This window comes from Martes martes, assembly GCF_963455335.1.
Source record: "Martes martes genome assembly, chromosome: 1".
NCBI lineage: Eukaryota > Metazoa > Chordata > Mammalia > Carnivora > Mustelidae > Martes > Martes martes.
In genome coordinates this window covers 204,134,225-204,153,553 of record NC_137888.1, presented here as the reverse complement: position 1 = coordinate 204,153,553, position 19,329 = coordinate 204,134,225, and the positions used below count along the sequence as shown (strand labels likewise).

Genomic DNA, 19,329 nt, shown 5'->3' with positions numbered 1-19,329 from the left:
TGGGACACCCTACTGGGCTTTATGGGACAGGACGGTCCCACGACCCGCCCCGGGGCCAGCGATCGTCCCTCCTCTCCCGCGGGGGCCGGGTTGGGGGCGGTGCCTGGCGGGCGGGGGCGGGTCCTGCGGCGGGGGCGCAGTCACCCGGCGGCGGGCTGCGGGACGTACTGGGCCGGGGGCTGGGGTGGGACCCGGTGGGCGCCATGGAGCTGCTCTCGGCGCTGAGCCTGGGTGAGCTGGCGCTCAGCTTCTCGCGGGTGCCCCTCTTCCCAGTCTTCGACCTCAGCTACTTCATCGTCTCCATTCTCTACCTCAAGTATGAGCCAGGTGAGCCAGAGCCAGCAGTCCGCGGGGGCTGGCATCGCGGGGCGGGGGGTGGGGGTAAACCTGCGGGTCGCGAGGAGGGGGAAGCCCTAGATCATGGCGGGGCACAGTACCAGGGACTGCTTCGGGGGAGCAGCAGGTGCTGGGATCGTGCTGTTCTTCCACAAGGAGTAGGCGGGGGGCGGCGGGGGGAAGACGAGGGAGGGCAAGGAGAGAAGCCCCCGGGATGGTGGGGCTGGGGGAGTGGGAGAGGATGAGGGCTGGGTGGCAGGAGAGGAATGCAATTGTATAGAAGAGGGGGAACAGGTGCTTGGGAGGGGGCTGGAAGAGAAGGTCAGGGGTCCCGGCAGGGTCGCATGAATTTGGGCAAGCGGCATAGGTCGTGGTGAAAGCGCAGGCTGGGGCCGGTGCTGCCCGTCAGTCCAGATGTCCTGGCCGCCCGCAGCCGTGACCTCCCTCCTTGCCCTTGGCGCGCGGAGCCGGAGCGGCTCAGTGTCTATATAAGGGCCGGCAGTGCTGGGGGCAGTAATCCGGTTAAGAGAAAGTGACACCGGTGCCCCGCTGCTCTGCGGCCCTCGGCCCTCGGGCAATCTCCCCTCCTCCTCGGACAGAGCGAAGCTGGGTCTCCCGCGCCCGGCGGGAATTCTTCCAGCGGTGGCGCGGATCCTTTCCACTTACTGAGCAGAATCTGCCCTAGGGCAGGGTGATTTGGGGTTAGCTAACCCAGCCAGCTCCAGACCGCCCCCTCCACCCCCCCGCGGAGAATCGCAGAAGGGAAGAAAGACTCTGCTTCTTGGGGTTTTTTAAAAGCATTTTTTTTTTTAGATGATGGTAAATAGCCTCCTTAGAGTGTGGTCTATTTTTAGATAAGGCTCACTGAATGTTTCTTGTTCATCTCCTACCGTTTTAACTGTTACAGCACACCAGCCAACGACAGGGACTAGAGAATTTAGCTTTAGAAAAGGGATCGATCATCCGGAAACTTTGTGACTGTTTCTCGCACTTAGATGTAAATTCCTCTATATTCTTCTCTCAGGACTGAAATAGCTTTTTTTTTCTTCTTCTTTAGATTATAAAAATAGGTTCTTCTTTGTTTTTAAAAATCAAGCTGAGAGACAGAAAGGAAAAAAGATCATTACAGTTGAGGTATTGCCGGCCCTTCCAGACCTCTATTCTATGCGTTTATAACCCTGTAGTTAGAGATGGTAAAGCACGATTTTATGCAAATAGGATCATATTCTGCTTGCCAAGTGTTTTTGTTCCGTTTTATTTTTGCCCGTCCACAAGCCAGAGCCTATTCTTTAAAAGCTATTCTGCAAATCAGTTACTTTGCAAAGCAAAATAAGCTTTGTATTGTCTTAGCACGGGCACAGGACTGCATTTCCTGTCCAAGACAGATTTTGGTGGCTCATGCCAATCCCTGGGCAAGTACAGAACCTAGCACACCTTGGGAAATCTTAAACTGTGGAGGGCTGGCACTTCAGAGGGATGTAGGACACAAATGTCTGGAAGAAAGAGGTCTTCAGGCTGGCTGGGAGTATGCGGGGGGGGGGGGTTGTCTAGAAATTTCTGCCAGAGTAAATAAGTCATCTGAACTAGAGGTACTGGAGCCTGAAGGTTCCTGAAGATGGGGAAGTTTCAGTGGTTCATAACCTGCTTATATTAGGGGCTCCTGGGAGCTTTTAAACCCCCATCTCATCTCCACTCCAGACAAATCGAATCAGAATATCTGGGATAGGGCCATCCCTGCATGCTTATGTTTCAGGGTCCCCTCCCCAGTGATTCCTGCATGCCCTCAAGATTGAGAAACCCCTGCCCAGTTCAGATGCCCTCGGTTTGCAACTGAGGAAGTAGGAAATAGTGGCTAAGCTAATTTACATAACCAACCTGTGGTCCCATGGCTGGTAGATGCAGCCTTGGGACTCAAACCCAGGTCAGCTGGACCCCAAGACTCACTCCAATTGCTCTGAGGTACTTGGTTCCCTTTAGAAAAGGGAGGAGTTGGGCTTAGCTGTTAGCCCCCCACCCCACCCCACCCTGTTTGGTGTCCCTGCTGAGCCTCTACAAAGGTTTCTTAGAATCTGTGTGCTGACTGCAGGAGTGGCCACAGAATCTGCAAGGCCCCTCACTCAGAAAGTCAGAATTTCAAGATGGTGACAGCAGCGCTAAAGTGAACGTGGGACCCTTCTGAACACAGGGTCCTGGGCCATGGCACAGGTAGCACACCTGCGGAGCTGAGAGCCACGCTGGCTTTTAGGGAAAATCTCTGAATTAGGAGTCAGCCTCTACCACTGAACACCAGGCTGGTGGTGTCTGCACCTCCGTGAGGTTCAGCTCACTCATCTATGAAACAGGCTGGTTGGAACATAATCCCAAACTCTTCTGCCAGGCTATTGTAAAGATGTATTGAGAACTTTGTCGGTAGTAGGGTCTAAGGCAGTTGGGAGAGGTAGTTACAGTTGTTTGTAAGGCCGTGGGAGGATGTGTTTCCTGAGACACAGGCATTTTCTGGGTCAGGCTTTCGTGAGAATCCTGAATGAGGACAGAGCTTAGAGTGTGGTCCTCAGGTGAACAGCATCTGTGGCCCCTGGGAGCTGGTTAAGAAATGCAGAATGCCAGCCCACCCTCCCCCCACCCCCAGACCTGCTAAATCAGAATCTGCATAACATTTAAGGAAGGATGGACTAAAAGAGGCAGGAGCTCCTTATTAGAACCTGGAGCTCCTTAATACGGCAGGGAGAGGATCTGGCTCACCTCCGGGTTCCCTAGTTCTATCCAAGAAGAGAAGAGAAGAGAAAGCAATGGATGTCGGCTGCATGGTTGAACGAGTGAATGACAGTCCTGGCTCCTTTTAAGCCTTGTCCTATCCCAAGAACCTTCCAGACCAGTGGTTCTCAAATATACCTCCACATTAAATTCACCTGGGGAGCTTTTCAGAACCCTCTTGTTCCCGAAGCACCCTTCCATTTAAATTAGAATCGCTATGCACATTACCAGTGTCAGTATGTGTCTTTTTTAAGTTCCCCAGATGAGAACCAGTTCTGTGTAAACAGTGTTGCCCAGGGCTCTGCACAAGTGACAGTGAGGGCCAGATCATTCTCTGTGGTGGCAGCCATCACAGGCATTTCAAGATACATCACAGCATCCCTGTGGCTCAACCTACTAGATGCTGGTAGCATCTAGTTGTGACAACCAGAATGTGACAGCCAGTTGTGACAACCAGAAATGTCCCCAGATGGAGTTGCCTCCAGTTGAGAAGCAGTGATCTAGACCGAGTCTCAAACGCCCAGTGCTTTCAAGGGCCAGGCAGGTGATGTATGGGAAGCAGTGTGCCAGCCACATGGGGACTGTCCCCAGGTGAGACCCAGCCATGCACATCTTCGCCTGACTGCAGCAAGAACCACCAGAAGTGATGTTTCAAGGGAAGCTGGAAATCCGATATGCAGTTCCCTATGTGTATATATTGGCTGTTCAGACATTTTTTTAAATTCGTTTAAAAAAAATTAAAAAATTGTTTTAAATAAAACAATTAACGTTTTTTTCTTTTTAAGAAATTAATAGGCTATTTTCTAGAGCAGTCTTAGATCCACGGCAAAATTAAGCTGGAAGTACAATTTTCGTGTACTCTCTGACTTCCTCCCCATCAACATTCTGCACAGAGGGGTACCTTTGTCATAATCCAGGAGCCCGTGTCATTATTATTATAATATCACTATCACATATTATCAACCAAAGTCTGGAATTTACATTAGGGTTACTTGGTGTTGTACATTTTGTGGATTTTGCCAATTGTATAACATGTATCCACTGTTAAATGATCCTACGGATAGTTTCACTAACCTAAAAATCCCCTAAGCTCCCCATGAGCGTCCTGCCCCCTCCCTCCCTCCCTCAAACCCTGGACAACCCCCGATCTTTTCATCATCTCCATAGTTTTGCCTTTTGCAGAATATCATAGAATTGGAACCATACAGTGTGTAGTCTTTTCAGTCTGGCCTCTTTCGCTCAGCAGTATGCATTTAAGGATCCTCCATGTCTTTTCGTGGCCGGAAAGCTCATTTCTTTTCATTGCTGAGTAATCTCCCAGGGTATGTATGCACCATAGTTACTTATTCACCTACTGAAAGACATCTTGGTTGCAGTTTGAACATCTAAAATACTGTGGGACTAACAAGACAGCTCCTTGAGCCCTGTTTTGAGACCTCTGGCATGAACTCTAAGCTTTTCGAGGGTGAAGGGCTGCCTCTCCTCCAACCTTCCAAAAATCTGTCACAGGAGAAGAAACCAAGGCAGACAGTTGAGCTCCTTCAAGTCACTGAGAAGCTCTGTAAATATACCTCCCATGTTTGGACCTCAGACTAAATAATGCAGAGCCATGGCTTTGCTGATAGTGCCCTGGGGAACCTTCTCGTGCTTCCCTGCCTTCCATAGACAGGACTCTGACCCCCAGAGAGGGAATGCTGGGATGCCCATCCCAGGCCAGAGCTAAGGACGTGATCAGGGCTTCCTCCTCCCTCCTCAGGCAGAGCTGATTTCTATAAATCCGTCAGCTAAAATTTCCACCCACAGGTACTTTCCATTTCAGTTCAGTTCCAGGAATAACTCGTGCATAATTGCTAAGCTCTAAGCAATTTCTTTTTGTTCTCACCGGCGCCCTTTGAAATGGGTAATAGCACTGGGGTGACCACCTCACCCAGGTTCCGTTAAGACAAGCACCAGAAGCCCCATGTCCCGGGAACCCCTCGGTCCCAGGCAAATCAGGATGACTGGTCCCTCTAGACAGCACCCCCATTCTGCACAAACGCACCCATTGAAACCCAGAGAGAGGAGTGACTAGCCAAGCTCACCCAGCGAGAGGGGAGGGCTTTGGTGGCAAACCTGGGATTGCAACCCGCTTTCTCGTGGTTCCTGATGCTCCCCTAGAACCCAGCAAGAGAAACCAGGAAGGAGTATGGCAGAGGGAAAGAGCCAGAGGGAAGGTTCTCGGCACTGCCTTGCGGTGGATCTTCAGGGCAGGCCCATCCCCCATCAGCTTCCGTCTTCTCAAGTGTGGCCATGAGGAGACTGACCTTGGTCTTCTGGGTTGCTGAGATAAATAAGTTTGATAATGCTAAGAATCATCTTGATAATTACGCACACCGCATTGAATCACCAATACGACTCGGGAAGAGGGTACTCTCATCCTCTTCTTTGGAAAGCAGAAGAAGGTGAGGCTGGCAGGGAACAGTCATTTGTCCAAGGCCACACCAGAGAGAGTGAGCAGCAGGGCCAAACCGGGGTCTGTGACTTTTCTACCAGGACTCACCCATGGTGCGAACACCGGAGCCTGCTTTCCTCCCACTACCTGCCGCCCCGCCCCCACCCCCTGCTCCCTGGCCTCAGTCCCTGGGATGGTCCCAGAGGGCACCAGAATGACCCTGGAAAGAATTCAACCCCTAAGGGTTATTTTTAGATGCAGAGGTATCCATTTCTGCAAAACATGGGTGCCTCACCTGACCCAAGCCCTTGCAGGACCCACCAGCTGCTCCAAAGGATTAACTCTCAGCTGGCAGCATTTTAAATAGACACCCCAGGGAAGAGAAGAGAACATTCTGCCTTATACTGTAGGACCTTCGTCAATGCTGAGACTTAGGACAACCTCGAGGGCAGGGAGAAGATGCGCCGTGGGCTTGGAACTCCAGAGTGAGATCGAGGAGGGAAATTTCAATTCCAGCCCTTGTCAGGAGCTGGGCAAAGAAGGGACTGGGGTTCACACCTGACAGAAGGAGTGGGACACAGAGGAAAAATGGTTTGTCCAAGGTCTCATGGTTAGTTGGGGGTGGCAAAGAGAAAGGGGAGTGTGTTTACAACTTTCTTTCAGACAACTTTTACTAAGCATGTTTCCTGACTATAAAATATAGTTTGTGCAAGAGAATGGATAGATAACTTGGGTTCTATTCCTATGTTAGCATACCTTACAGCAGAGAAAAATAAATACAGCCCTTGAAAATATTGTGCTCAATGAAAGAGCGAGAGGTAAAAGACTATGTTATATGTTTCCATCTATATGAAATATGTAAGTTCAGAACATTTTCCTTCCCCCAAAAGGAAACCCCAGCCCGACGAGCAGTCACTCCCGGTCCTCCCCTCCCCCAGCCCCCGGCAGCCACCAGTCTGCTTTCCGTTTTTGTGGATTTGCCTGTTCTGGACATTTCATACAGATGACCTCACACACTGTGGGACCCTTTGTATCTGACATCTTTCACTTAGCGTGTTTTCAAGATTTGTCCATGTTGTAGCACGTGTTAGGACTTCATTCCCCTTTAAGGCAGAATGATATTCCATTGTGTGGATCTACCACGTCTTGTTTAACCGTTCATCTATTGGTGGACACTTAGGTTGTTTCCACCTTTTGGCAAATTGTGAATAGTGCTACCATGACCATGATTTTTTAAGAGCCTTCCAGAACCTTTTGCTGGGTTCTTGTGGTAGAATATAGCATGGTTCCCCACTGCCCACCTCCTGCTCCTGGACCTCTGATCATGGCTATCAGAGAGGGGGCAGGTGGTCAGGGTCTGATAAGGAGGCCTGTGGAGCCCGTGTGATGAACATCCCATGTCCCTCTTGCTTATCAGCTTTCTGGGGGATGGGGGGGACTCTTGTTTTTGCTAGTTTTGATGACTAAGTATTTCATACACACAGAATAAATATCACGGACACCTCTCTCCCCTGCACACAGATTTAACAGATGTGAACATAGATTTGCTTCAGATGGTTTTCTTAAAGATGTTATTTATTTATTTATTTATTTGAAAAAGAGAGTGCAAGTTGGGGAGGGGGCAGAGGAAGAGGGAGAGAATCTCAAGTAGACTCCGAGTGGTGCACGGAGCCAACGTCATGGTTCTTGGAGTGAAAGACCCTACAATGACCCTGTTCCAAGTAAGGTCGCATGCTGAGGTTCTGGTGAGCATGAATGCTGGGCAGGGGGACCCTGGTCCCCCATATAACTCACTGCAAGTGGGGATATTGATCCATATATCATGTGTGGTTAACAGCTCTCAAGGATGGAACGAAGGAGTATAGCTTCCTGGGACAAAATAGTAACTCCCTGAATTAATGGAGCGGGGAGGGTTTCTTAGAGTGCGACCCAGAGTGCCCAACACAGCCTCCATGCCTGGGGTGTTCCCTCCACATTTACTAGATGGGAAGCCCCATGAGGGCGGGAGTCCATTCACTCCCAGCTGTTTATTGGGTGGCTGCTATTTGGCAGGCCTAGTGCCGTGCACTGGGGGTGCTGCAGCAGGTAAGACTGAGGAGGTCCCCATACTCACCAAAGGATTAAGACCAAACCAGTCCGTTGAATGTATCAACAGTATGGATCCGTATTCATGTCAATGGCTTTGTCCGTGGTGCAGGTCATGGAGAGACCAAGCATTCAGACTCAGCCTAGAGACTAAAGGCATTCAATTTCTAGAAACAACGTGACTTTTTTTTTTTTTTTTTTTTGGAGAGAGGGCACACGAGCAGGGGGAGGGGCAGTGGGAGAAGCAGAATTCCCGCTGAGCAGGGAGCCCAATGTGGCGCCAGATCCCAGGACCCCGGGGGTCAAGATCTGAGCTGAAGGCAGACACCCAATCAACTGAGCCACCCAGGTACCCCCAAAGTGGCAAAAAACAGGGTGCCAGTGTGGCTCAGTCAGTTCAGCACCCAACTTTTGATTTTGGCTCAGGTCGAGCCCTGCATTGGGCTCCACACTCAGCAGGGAGTCTGCTTGAGATTCTCTCTCTCCCTCTGCCCCTTCCTCCACTCGTGCTCTCTTGTGTGCACGCTCTTTCTCTCTCAAATACATAAACACAGCTTAAAAAAAAAAAAAAGAGGGGCACCTTGGTGGCTCAGTGGTTTAAGCCTCTGACTTCAGCTCAGGTCCTGATCTCAGGGTCCTGGGCTCAAGCCCCGCATCAGGCTCTCTGCTCAGTAGGGAGCCTGCTTCCCCCTCTCTCTCTGCTGCCTCTCTGCCTGCTTGTGCTCTCTCTCTGTCAAATAAATAAATAAAATCTTTTTAAAATTTAAAAAAAAAAAGAAAAAAGAAACCTAAACGGATCGTTTCTTTGGATTTGTTTTTGATTAGTAGATCACATGTAACTTCCCCACCTCACATCCACATTGAGTAGAGTTGTCATTGGATCCAAGTAAATTGTTTAAGGAGAGTTGTGGGTACCAGCTTTGGCCCTGAGAGCTAAGTGCTTGTGCCTTACAACTTAATCCTAAAGGCATTTTCTGGAAAGTGAAGCTGGTGGGGCAGGGAAGGAAATCTAGATGATGAAACAGTTGGCACACCAGGGGACTCCCAGGTTGCAACTCTGGGTGTTGTGGCCATAGAGGATTATGACTGTATTAATGTAAAGATAGGGGGACAGCTGTCTGACTGAGTCAGTAGAGTGTGTGACTCTTGATCTCAGGGTGGTGAGTTCAAGCCCTGCGTTGGGCATAGGGAGGACTTAAAAATAAATTAATTAATAATTTAACATACAGATTAGCACCCGTTTCTAGAGATTCCAGAGACTTTAAATGGGATATACAAAGTGTAAGAATTTGACTAATAGACGTTAATCCTGTGCCCCTAACGTTTTTGTAAACTTATTTTTTAAGAACTAGACTCTTTTTCTCTATATTAATGTGGGATTTAATGAAGAGATCTCACGTCCCCTTCATCCAGCTTCCCCCGATGACCATGTCTGACATAATGGTAGATCATTACTAAAATCAGGAAATTGACATCAGCACAATGCCTTTGACACCAACTACTGACTTTATTCAGCAGTATTTACATACAGTTTTTTAAATACAGCTTTCTATTTTTTTAAAGATTTTATTTTTAAGTAATCTCTATACCCAATGTGGGGCTTGACCTCACAACCCCAAGATCAAGAGTCACATGCTCTGCCGACTGAGCCAGCCAGGCCCCCCTATACAGTTCTATATTTTATTGTGTGTATAGATTCTAATAATCACCACCACAGTTGGGGTACAGAATGGTTCTGGCACCCCAAAGGAACTCCCTCGCAATGTTCCTTTATAGTTATATCCTCCTCCAAGCCCTAACGCCTGGTAACCACTGATCTACTCTTAGTCACATATCGCTATGGTTTTGTTACTTGGAGGAAGTCATAGAAATGATATCATATAGTATGTAAACTTCTCTTTTCTTTTTAAAGATTTATTTGAGAGAGAGAGCAGGAGTGAGGGAGGGACAGAGGGAGAGGGACAGAGAGTCTTAAGCAGACTCCAAACTGGCCAACTGAGATGCTCAGGTGTGGGGTTCGGGTATCTGGTTTGTAAAGTCCCCCGGCAATGCTGATATACAAACAAATGGAAGGCCAGTGCACTGAGCACTTTTCCTGACAAATGGGATTCCTGTTTCTTTTTTTTTTTTTAAGATTTTATTTATTTATTTATTTGACAGAGACAGAGAGAGAGAGAGAGAGATCACAAGTAGAGCAGCAGGCGGGGCGGGGGCGGGGGCGGGGGGCAAGCAGGCTCCCCGCTGAGCAGAGAGCCCAATGCGGGGCTCGATCTCAGGACCCTGAGATCATGACCTGAGCTCAAGGCAGAGGCTCAATCCACTGAGCCACCCAGGTGCCCCGGGATTCCTGTTTCTGTTTGCTAAGCAAGATTATTCTTTTTTTTTGTATTTTGTTACCTTGGGTTTATAGAAAGACTCAGTTAACTATCATTTATGAGTGTGTATACTCAGTTACAGAAACTGAAATAAGTTACATTTTTTCTGTTGTCCCTTTTATTATATAACAGCTTCATTGAGCCATAATTCACATACCACCCATTTAAAGAATCCCATTCATTGGTTTTCAGTATATTCACAGAATTGTACAACCATCACATCCAAAAGAAATCTGTAGCCTTTAGCTGTCACCCTGCCATCTCCCCCATTCCCTCCAGCCCTAAGCAACCTCTAATCTACTTTCTGTTAGTGTTAAAAATTAAATAAAATACCAAGACCCATAATAGGATAAAATCCATAGGGTCATGGGAGCCCAGAGGCAGGAGTGACTGACCCAGCAGAGCAAGGAAGCCTTCCTAGAGGAAGTGACATTTGTGCTTGGCCATTTTTGCTTTTGTGTCTTTGCTCCTTCTATGCCACTAGCTTGTAACAGAAGACAACAAGTGTTGGAGAGGAGGTGAAGAAGTTGGAACCCTTGTGAACAGCTGATAGGAATATAAACTGGTGCAGCCACCATGGAAAACAATATGGCAGTTCCTCAAAAAAGTTAAACATAGAATTACCATTTGACCCATCAGTTCCACTTCTGGGTATATCCCCAGAGGAGTTGAAAGCAGGAACTCAAATTGATATTGATACACTTATGTTCTTAGCAGCATTATTCATCATCGCCAAAAGGTGGGAGTAACTTCAATGTCCATCGATGGGTGAGTGGGTAAACAAAATGTGGTATATCCATACAATGGAAGATAATTCAATCTTAGAGAAGAAGGAATTCTGACGCATGCTACAACATCAGGTTATTATGCTGAGTGAAAGAAGCCAGACACAAGAGGACCAATATGTGTGATTCCAGTTACGTGAGGTTCCTAGAGGAGTGGAATTCACAGAGACAGGAAGTAGATGGTGGGAGCCAGGGGCTGAAGGAGGCAACAGAGAGTTAGTGTTTAATGGGGACGGAGTTTCAGTTGGGGACAATGAAAAAGTCCTGGAGATGGATGGTGATGATGGTTACATGACACTGTGAATGTGCTTCATGCCGCCGAGCTGTTCACTTAGAAATGGTTAAAGTAGCACATTTCATGTATATTTTATCGCAATAAAAAAAAGGTAAAAAGAAGGAGAGACCAAGAGGACAGGCGTGAGCTTGTAGGGATCTTGGCGTCAGCCCAAGGCAGGAGCAGCCGCATGGAAGCTTTCCCATCTGTACATCGCTCCCTCTCCACGCCGCCCTCTCTTGTAGGGATGAGAGTGACCACTTGGCTGTGGTTATCAATGAGGACTTAGCAAGTCCTTCATATAAATGTAAACCCAGTGTCTGAGACCTGGAGGGGCTTGCTAAGTGGGACCTGACATTATCATCATTGCCATGTCTCTGAGCACAGAAGAAGGAGCCCTGGCCCAGCTCTGCCTTTTCTCCATGTGACCTCAGGCACGTGTCCAGCCTCTCTGAGCCTGGGTTCTTCCTCTGAAATGGGCAAGCTGCGAGGCAGCTGAATTAAGATGGGTTGACCGGAGGGCATGGGGACAAAACATGCCCTTGGCATTCTGGTGACGGTGGGGGACACCCCTGTGCCCCCAGGAGCAGTCGAGCTGTCCCGGCGCCATCCCATGGCATCCTGGCTATGTGCCATGCTGCACTGCTTCGGGAGTTACATCTTGGCTGATCTGCTCCTCGGGGAGCCCCTGATCGACTACTTCAGCAACAATTCCAGCGTCCTGCTGGCCACAGCCGTCTGGTAAGCACCGTCCAGCTGGTGGGGTGTGGGAGAGCAGAGTTGGGGGCAGGGGTGACCCAGCCACCGGAAGGTGGGAGGTGGGGGGGTTGGAGGAAATGGGACCCATCTGCACAACCTTCACAGTGGACCTGAGTGCACTGCTGTCCACTGCCCAGCTCTATCTCAAGCCCAGCAAGCCAGGGAGGGGGATCTGGACACAAACTCACCCCCCCAGAGACCCCCAATAGTCTGTCTCCCCCTCACGCTCTGCGCTCTCTCCCCAAAGGTACTTGATTTTCTTCTGCCCCCTGGACCTCTTTTACAAGTGTGTCTGCTTCCTGCCTGTGAAACTTATATTCGTGGCCATGAAGGAGGTAGTGAGAGTCCGCAAGATTGCCGTGGGGATCCATCACGCCCACCACCACTACCACCACGGGTGGTTCGTCATGATTGCCACCGGCTGGGTCAAAGGTAAACAGGACCATGATGACATTGGAAAACCACCTCCACTGAGAACCCCTGCTCACTGGTACATGTCTGGCACCCAGGTTGGCACAGACATTGCTCCAGGCTACGAGGACTGTTGTGGGAGTCCAGCCTCATTAGCCGACAGCTTTCAAGTAAATGGGAAGATTCTTCCAGAATTTAACTGTCAGATAAACAGGCCCACAAGACAATGATGGCTGTCTCTCAAGCAGGGGTCCTCAGCTGTGACACTACTGATGTTTGGTGCCTGGTCATCCTTTGTGGTGGGTGCTGTCCTGTGCAGGGTAACACGTTGAACAGCATCCCTGGCCTTCTTCCACCAGATGTCAGTAGTGCCTACCTGTGTGACAACCAGAAATGTCTTATCTCATTTGATTCTTAAGACTCTGCTTTAGGAAAAATCTAACATCATCCCCTATTTACTGAGAAGGGAAATGAAATGACTTGCTCATGGTCACACGGCTAAGGAGGTGTAGCTACGTTTGACTCCAGGTCCTCGGAATTCAACATCCGCATTCTTAACAACTTTGAAGACCTCCTTTTCCCTTCTCCTTTGGCTATGCTAAGAGGCAGGCCAAGATAGACTTTAAAGCAGAAAATGTTACTAAAAATTAAAGAGGGACCCTTTACAATGATAGGTCAATCCACTAGGAAGATACAACAATAATAAACATATATGCACCTAAAAATAGCACCAAAATATATAAAGCAAAAACTGAGAGAAGCTAAAGGAGAAACAGACAGCCCAGCAATAATAGTTGTAGAGGTGGACCCAGGAGTAACAAGAAGACAAGGAAAGAAGGCTCGACTTTCTTTTTGCTAACACCATGGGCCTCCTTATCCCTGCTCCCTGATACCAAAGTGGGTACTGCCAAAATGCCAGGACCTACAAGCACACTCCACTGAGCCATAGTGTACTCGGCTCCGTTGACACATGGGGCTGGATCATGCTCTGTGGTGGAGACTGTCTTGTGCACTGTAGGATGTTGAGCAGCATTCCCGACCTTAACCCACCAGTAGCAGCCCTGCCCCAGTTGCAACAACCAAAAATGTTTCCAGATATTTCCAAATGCCTCCTTGGGGGCAAAATCACTCCAGATATGAACCCCTGGTCCAGTGGTACATACCAGGTACCTCAGCACAGCCATTTCTGGAGTGAGTGTTCAGCTCTCTTTAGCCAGTACATTTGGGGTAAATGGGAAGATTTTTCTAGAATTTCAACCATTATGTCCCATGTGGGTCTCCTTATTTGCTCTCCAGGAAGCCTGTGCTATAGAACAAATGCCCCAGGGGTATAGCTTGCCTCCCAGAGGGCACATGGCTTAAGAAAGGTTGAAAATTTAGAACCCTGAGGAGGAGGAAGACCGAGATGGGGAGCCTTCTAGAAGCACAGTTCAGGGTCCTGGGCTAGGGATATCAGGGCAGACAACCCAGATTTGTCAAGATATGCCTTGCAGATGAGATATGAGCTCAATTCCTTCATGCTGCTTTTGCTCCAAATATGCTGTGTGACCCTCCTGAGCCTCAGTTTCCCCACTGCAGCTGGTTATCCTACACCCAGGCTCAGTATCTCTCTGGAGAAGACTCTAGGAGCAGTGAAGCTGCTTCCTTGGGAACTCAGCCAAGAAGAGTGGGGAGCTGGAGGTGGCCGGCTCATTCAGGAGCACCCTGTCTCCTAGGCTCTGGTGTCGCCCTCATGTCTAATGTTGAGCAGCTGCTCCGAGGGGTCTGGAAGCCAGAGACCAATGAGATCCTGCACATGTCCTTGTGAGTATACCATTCCACCCCCCTACCATCCCTCCTGTATGTACAGGTGCCTCCTGGGCCTGACCCTGGGTTGGATGTTGCCAGTAACTTAGAAGCCCCAGCCACTAATTCTGTCTTCCAGAAGCTTCCAGAGGTCATGGAGCATCCTTGGAGCTGAAGGGGAACTGTAACTCTGCCTTGGGGGGAGGAGCAGGCAGAGCTGCAGGGAGCTGAGATACTTGATTTGGGTTTTGAAGAGTGAGTAGGAGTTTCCTGGCAAAGGGCAAGCCTCTGGACAGAGGCCAGCACCTCTGCCAACTGTCAAGTGAGAAAAGTACAATGATTCTGCCCAGTTCTGCAGGGTCACGGTACAGAGTGTGAGTGGGGAGGAGTACAGAGCATTGGTGGAGAATGCAGGGCACAGAGTGTGGGTGGGGAGTGTAGCTGGAACTAGGTGGGCGGGACCACAGGGCAGCATCCAGGACCCAACCTAGGGTCCCATGCTACATTTAGCCTATACATTTTTAAAAGACCTCATTGGTTTGGGATCGTTAAATTTTCTCCCAATCTATAATAAAGAAAGTGATAGCCATTAAAATATGACACTTTTTTAAAAGGCTCACCCATATGCCAAAGAAAATTCCCATTTCACACTTCGGAAAAGAGCATTATCTCATTTCATTCCTACTAGAGGCCTAGTCCCACCATCCGTTCACCGACAAGGAAATGGGGACCCAGAATGTTATGTTGCCTGCTACTAAGTGGGCAAGTGTTTTCCCCTCCTGCATTCTGTTTCGGCCTCATGAGTGGAGGGTGAGGGCTCCAGGGATTCACACTCAGGAACTCCCTGGCCCTGGTACCTGGCAAGCACTTTGGAAATATCAGGCAGAATTATCATCATTAAGGACAGCAGTGAACCACGGACATCGGGAGCAGAAGTCACAGGTCTCTCTTCTGCAACAAGTTAAAATATTGCGAACCTATCCCATAGGAAAGGAAAGGAAAGTTAAGAAAAACCATGTGTTGTAATCCTACCTTCTGGGGGACGTTTTATTGGGGTTTGGTTACACAGACATAGCTGACCACCTGCATGCCTGACCTGTCTTCAGCCCCTCCAGAGGTCGATCTGATACCACGTGGCCCAAGACCCCACCTTAAATCACATCGTTCCTAACTGGTATGACCCAAAGTCCCCAAGCGAACAGAAACATTCCTTTCAGGCAGGACATTTCCAGGGCTGAAAGGAGACCTCCCAGGAGCCAGAGGGGAAAGCCACACCTCTCTTTGGGCCAAGTTAGCCCTTTACTGTGCAGGGAGACACCCCCCCCCCCTTATCTATGCCATGCAGGCAGCTTCCCACATCCCACTCAGGAGAAGCTGGGATGAAAGCTGGGGCCGGTAGCGGGCAGGTGGAGAAGGGGGTCTGGGCCAGAGGGAAAAAGGCCTGGGCTGCGTGGTGCCTCATAGTAACAGAGGCTGCCCCCTCCAGCCCCACGAAAGCCAGCCTCTACGGAGCCATCCTCTTCACCCTCCAGCAGACCCGCTGGCTCCCGGTGTCCAAAGCCAGCCTCATTTTCATCTTCACCATGTTCATGGTATCCTGTAAGGTAAGCCGTCCTGCCCTGCCCCGGACCAGCCCGCACCTTCCAGGCTGGGAGCTCAGACTTGTGCTCTTGTATCCCAGAATGGACAGCCCTAAGGCAGGGAGCTGGGGAAGGGAATCCCTATAGGCCTGTGCATGGGAAGAAGGTCTGATAAGAGGAGGGTCCAGCATGTGGGGACAGGGTAAGGACAGTTAAGGCCTTCTGGGCACAGGGCCCAGCCTGGGCAAAGGCCAAAAAGAGGGGCAGAAGCGCATGGAGTCTGTTTGGAGAATCGGGGCCTCGTGCCTTGGTGGTGGAGAGCTGAGCGACAAGACCCAGGAGGGCACACTCAGGACCCCAGGGACTCAGGCTGGACGAGGAATGGTGCTGGTTTCATCCTGAGGCCTTGAGCTGGGGTTAGCTCACCCAGGAGGGGTCTTTGGGAACCACACTGTCCTACCCCATAGATCTGGGGACCTCTTGCTGCTGGCTGCCTGGGAGGGGACCCATTGGTCACTGAAAGGGGAAAGGGAATGAGTCCCCCCCACCCCAAGCACTGCTTCTCTCTAAGCCCAGGTGTTGGGGGGCCCCTGACGTTGAGGGGAGAGATCAACTGTACCCGTTGCTGTCTGGGGTTCCAGCACCAGAAGTCCTATATCCAGGAAACCTAGGATAGTTAGTCATCCTCCTGGGGGTGCGTAAAGCCAGAGGGATGGGTCTTGACTACCTCTGACCTTGACCCGGCTGACCTTTTCTCCCCCCTTTCCTCCTCTTACACCCCACATCTTGCTTTCTGCCTCGGTCTCTCTCTGTCTCTCTTGCTGTCTCCCTGTCCCTCTGCTACCCTACCTCAGGTGTTCCTGACGGCCACTCACTCCCACAGCTCCCCTTTTGATGTTCTGGAGGGCTACATCTGCCCTGTGCTGTTTGGGACCGCCTGGGGGGGCAACCATCACCACGACAACCATGGTGGGTCCCATGGTGGGTCCCACGGTGGCGGCGGGCCCGGCTCGCCACACTCAGCCCTACCTGCTAGGTCCAAGGAGGAGCTGAGCGAGGGCTCCAGGAAGAAGAAGACCAAGAAGGCAGATTAGTGGACCGTCCAGAGGCCTTTGAGGGGTGCCAGGGAGAAGACCCGGACCCAGGACCCTCAGAGCCGGTGCGGAAGCATCATGGGCTCTGCTCTCCCCTCTCCGGGCCTCAACTTCCCAGTCTGCAAACTGGGGCCATGTGGGGGGGGGTGTTAAATGAGATATGGGGGTGAGGAGCATTTGTAGGAATGGAGGGGTCCCTCTCTCTTTCCGCCAGGCCACCGTAGCGACACAGCTTTATTTGGCGGGAGACCCACAGCATCCTGGCAGTGGCCCCAGCCAGAAACCCTAACAGTTATATTCTTGGTTCTACTATTTCCTCTTTAAAATTACATCTGGGCTCCGGAAGAACTTCAAGTCAGGTTGAGACTCATGAAATTGATGGACAATTCCTAAGTGTCTGCTATGAGGCAGCTGCTGTGACTTCCGTCTCCTCGTGCCCACTCCTCCCGGACGGCACTGGGCAAGCGGCCTCCTCCGAGCCTCGCATTCCCCATCTGTGTAGTGGAGACCGACCCCCCCCCCCCACAGCCCCTCCGTGTGAAGGTGCTGGTGTGCACCTGGACGTGAACCAGCCTTACCAACTCTAAAGCACCGTGCAGGCGGGAGGGGAGGCCTTGAGGGGTGTTCCTCGTGCTTGAGAACGGCTTTGCATTTTAGATTATTTGTGTTCGTGGATCGGAGAACCCCCACTAGTTACCTGGCACGGAGGGGGCCTTCAGTAGACACATTTGGGCCAGCCTTAAGAGCTTGGGGGGTGGGGAAGGCATGTTGTGATCTTTGGCTTCAGGCAGTCCCGAAACCAAAGAAATGCAGCAAGCTGGGCCGGGGTGCCAAGATCCAGCTCCATCAAGGTCCCCTGGACACTTGCTGTCGGGCCCTAGAAGCTTCGGGCCTCCCCATGCTGGCGTCCTCCACTGCTCAGTCATTCAGAGGACTCGGCTTGCTCTGTGCCGAGCCTTGTGCTGCTGCTGGGCGGGCCCAGAACGTGCTTCAGGGTGAGTGAGGGGAACGGTAGCCGAGGCCCCCTGTCCCGACCCCACGGGCCACCTTCATCTCAGCCTGCATCACCAGGACAGCCAGGAGGGTTGGGTAGATTAGGTGTGGCTAGTCTTAGGTGGGGTTTGGGCACGGATGGGGTCCGTTTAGAGCTGTCCTCCGCACCACGGGGGATCAGAGCAGCAGCCTACAACGGCAGCAAGATCAGCGCGCGGGGTCCCAGGTATTGCCGAGCTGTTGGGAAAGTGCCTTGATCTGGTGACACCTGGGAGCCGGTCGGGTCCTGAGGCTCCCAATGCATCCTCTTGCATGTTTATCAAGGCTCGGCCTGAAGGTACAGCAAATAAATCTGTTGTGAAAGAAGCACATTGGCCTGGCTGATTCATTCCTGCTCTTTCGGCCTCAGGACACGGCAGGGTTCTGTGTCCTTAGGGACGCTCAGAGTTTCCAGGGAGACGAGGCTCATGGCAGCCCCCAATTGCCAAGAGGAGATGGAGCCTGTGGGTAGAGTTTGGAGTTCGGAGTTCAGATATTTACTGTGCCACCAACAGATCATGGGGCCTCCCCTTCTCCAAGCCTGTTTGCTTCTTGGGGAATGGGGGTAATGATTATCACTGTCCTTTATGGACAGATGGGAGAATTAACGGGGTGATTGGGGTTTGCAGCTAAGAGTCCATACAGGACCCTGTTAAGAGAACCACTTGGCAATCACACATCTCATAAAGGGATTGCATCCAGAATATATAAAGAAGTCCCAAAACTCAATAATAAAACAGGCCAATTAAAAATGAGTAAAGGATTTGAAAGGACACTTGGCCGTGGAGAATATATAGATGACATTTTAAAAAGCACATGAAAAGATGCGCAACATCCTTAGCCATCAGGGAAATGGGCGTGAAGGTACCCATTACACTGTCTAGGATGGTTAAATTAAACAGACTGACCAGGGGTGCCTGGGTGGCTCAGTGGGTTAAAGCCTCTGCCTTCTGCTCAGGTCATGATCCCAGGATCCTGGGATCGAGCCCCGCGTCAGGCTCTCTGCTTGGTGGGGAGCCTGCTTCCCCTTCTCTCTCTCTCTGCCTACTTGTGGTCTTTGTCTGTCAAATAAATAAATAAATGAATCTTTTTAAAAAAATAAAAAGACTGACCAGGGGCGCCTGGGTGGCTCAGTGGGTTAAAGCCTCTGCCTTCTGCTCAGGTCATGATCCCAGGGTCCTGGGATCGAGCACCACATCGGGCTCTCTGGTCAGCAGGGAGCCTGCTTCCTCCTCTCTCTCTGCCTGCCTCTCTGCCTACTTGGGATCTCTATCAAATAAATAAACAAAATCTTAAAAAAAAAAAAAAAAGAAACTGAGTGGTGGAAATCTTAACTATCCTGACTGTAGTGGTGATTTCACAGGTCTATATGCACATCACAACTACCAAATCCTGTGGTTTAAAGGTTTTTTTTAAATTTATTTGACAGAGGGAGAGAGATCACAAGTAGGCAGAGAAGCAGGCAGAGAGAGAGGGGGAAGTAGGCTCCCTGCTGACCAGAGAGCCCAATGCAGGGCTCAATCCCAGGCCCCTGAGATCATGATCTGAGCTGAAGGCAGAGGCTTAACCCACTGAGCCATCCAGGTGCCCCGAATCCTATGATTTAAATGTGCGCAGTTTAGGAGCAC

The 19,329-nt window shown here is 50.4% G+C and overlaps 1 protein-coding gene across 2 annotated transcripts; it reads left to right on the top strand.

Moving 5' to 3' along the window:
* Positions 1-113: 113 nt before the first annotated feature.
* TMEM38A (transmembrane protein 38A) lies at positions 114-18,030 on the top strand. 2 transcript variants are annotated; one of them, XM_080796918.1, is made up of 6 exons: positions 114-327; positions 11,625-11,781; positions 12,047-12,231; positions 13,926-14,013; positions 15,482-15,599; positions 16,430-18,030. In XM_080796918.1, exons 1-6 carry the CDS (start codon positions 204-206, stop codon positions 16,667-16,669), a joined length of 912 nt encoding a protein of 303 aa, XP_080653044.1. In that variant the 5' UTR covers positions 114-203; the 3' UTR covers positions 16,670-18,030. The 2 variants fall into 2 exon arrangements, with proteins under 2 accessions (XP_080653044.1, XP_080653045.1); XM_080796919.1 differs by lacking the exons at positions 15,482-15,599; positions 16,430-18,030 and adding an exon at positions 14,135-15,018 and having other exon boundaries at positions 115-327.
* Positions 18,031-19,329: the final 1,299 nt, after the last annotated feature.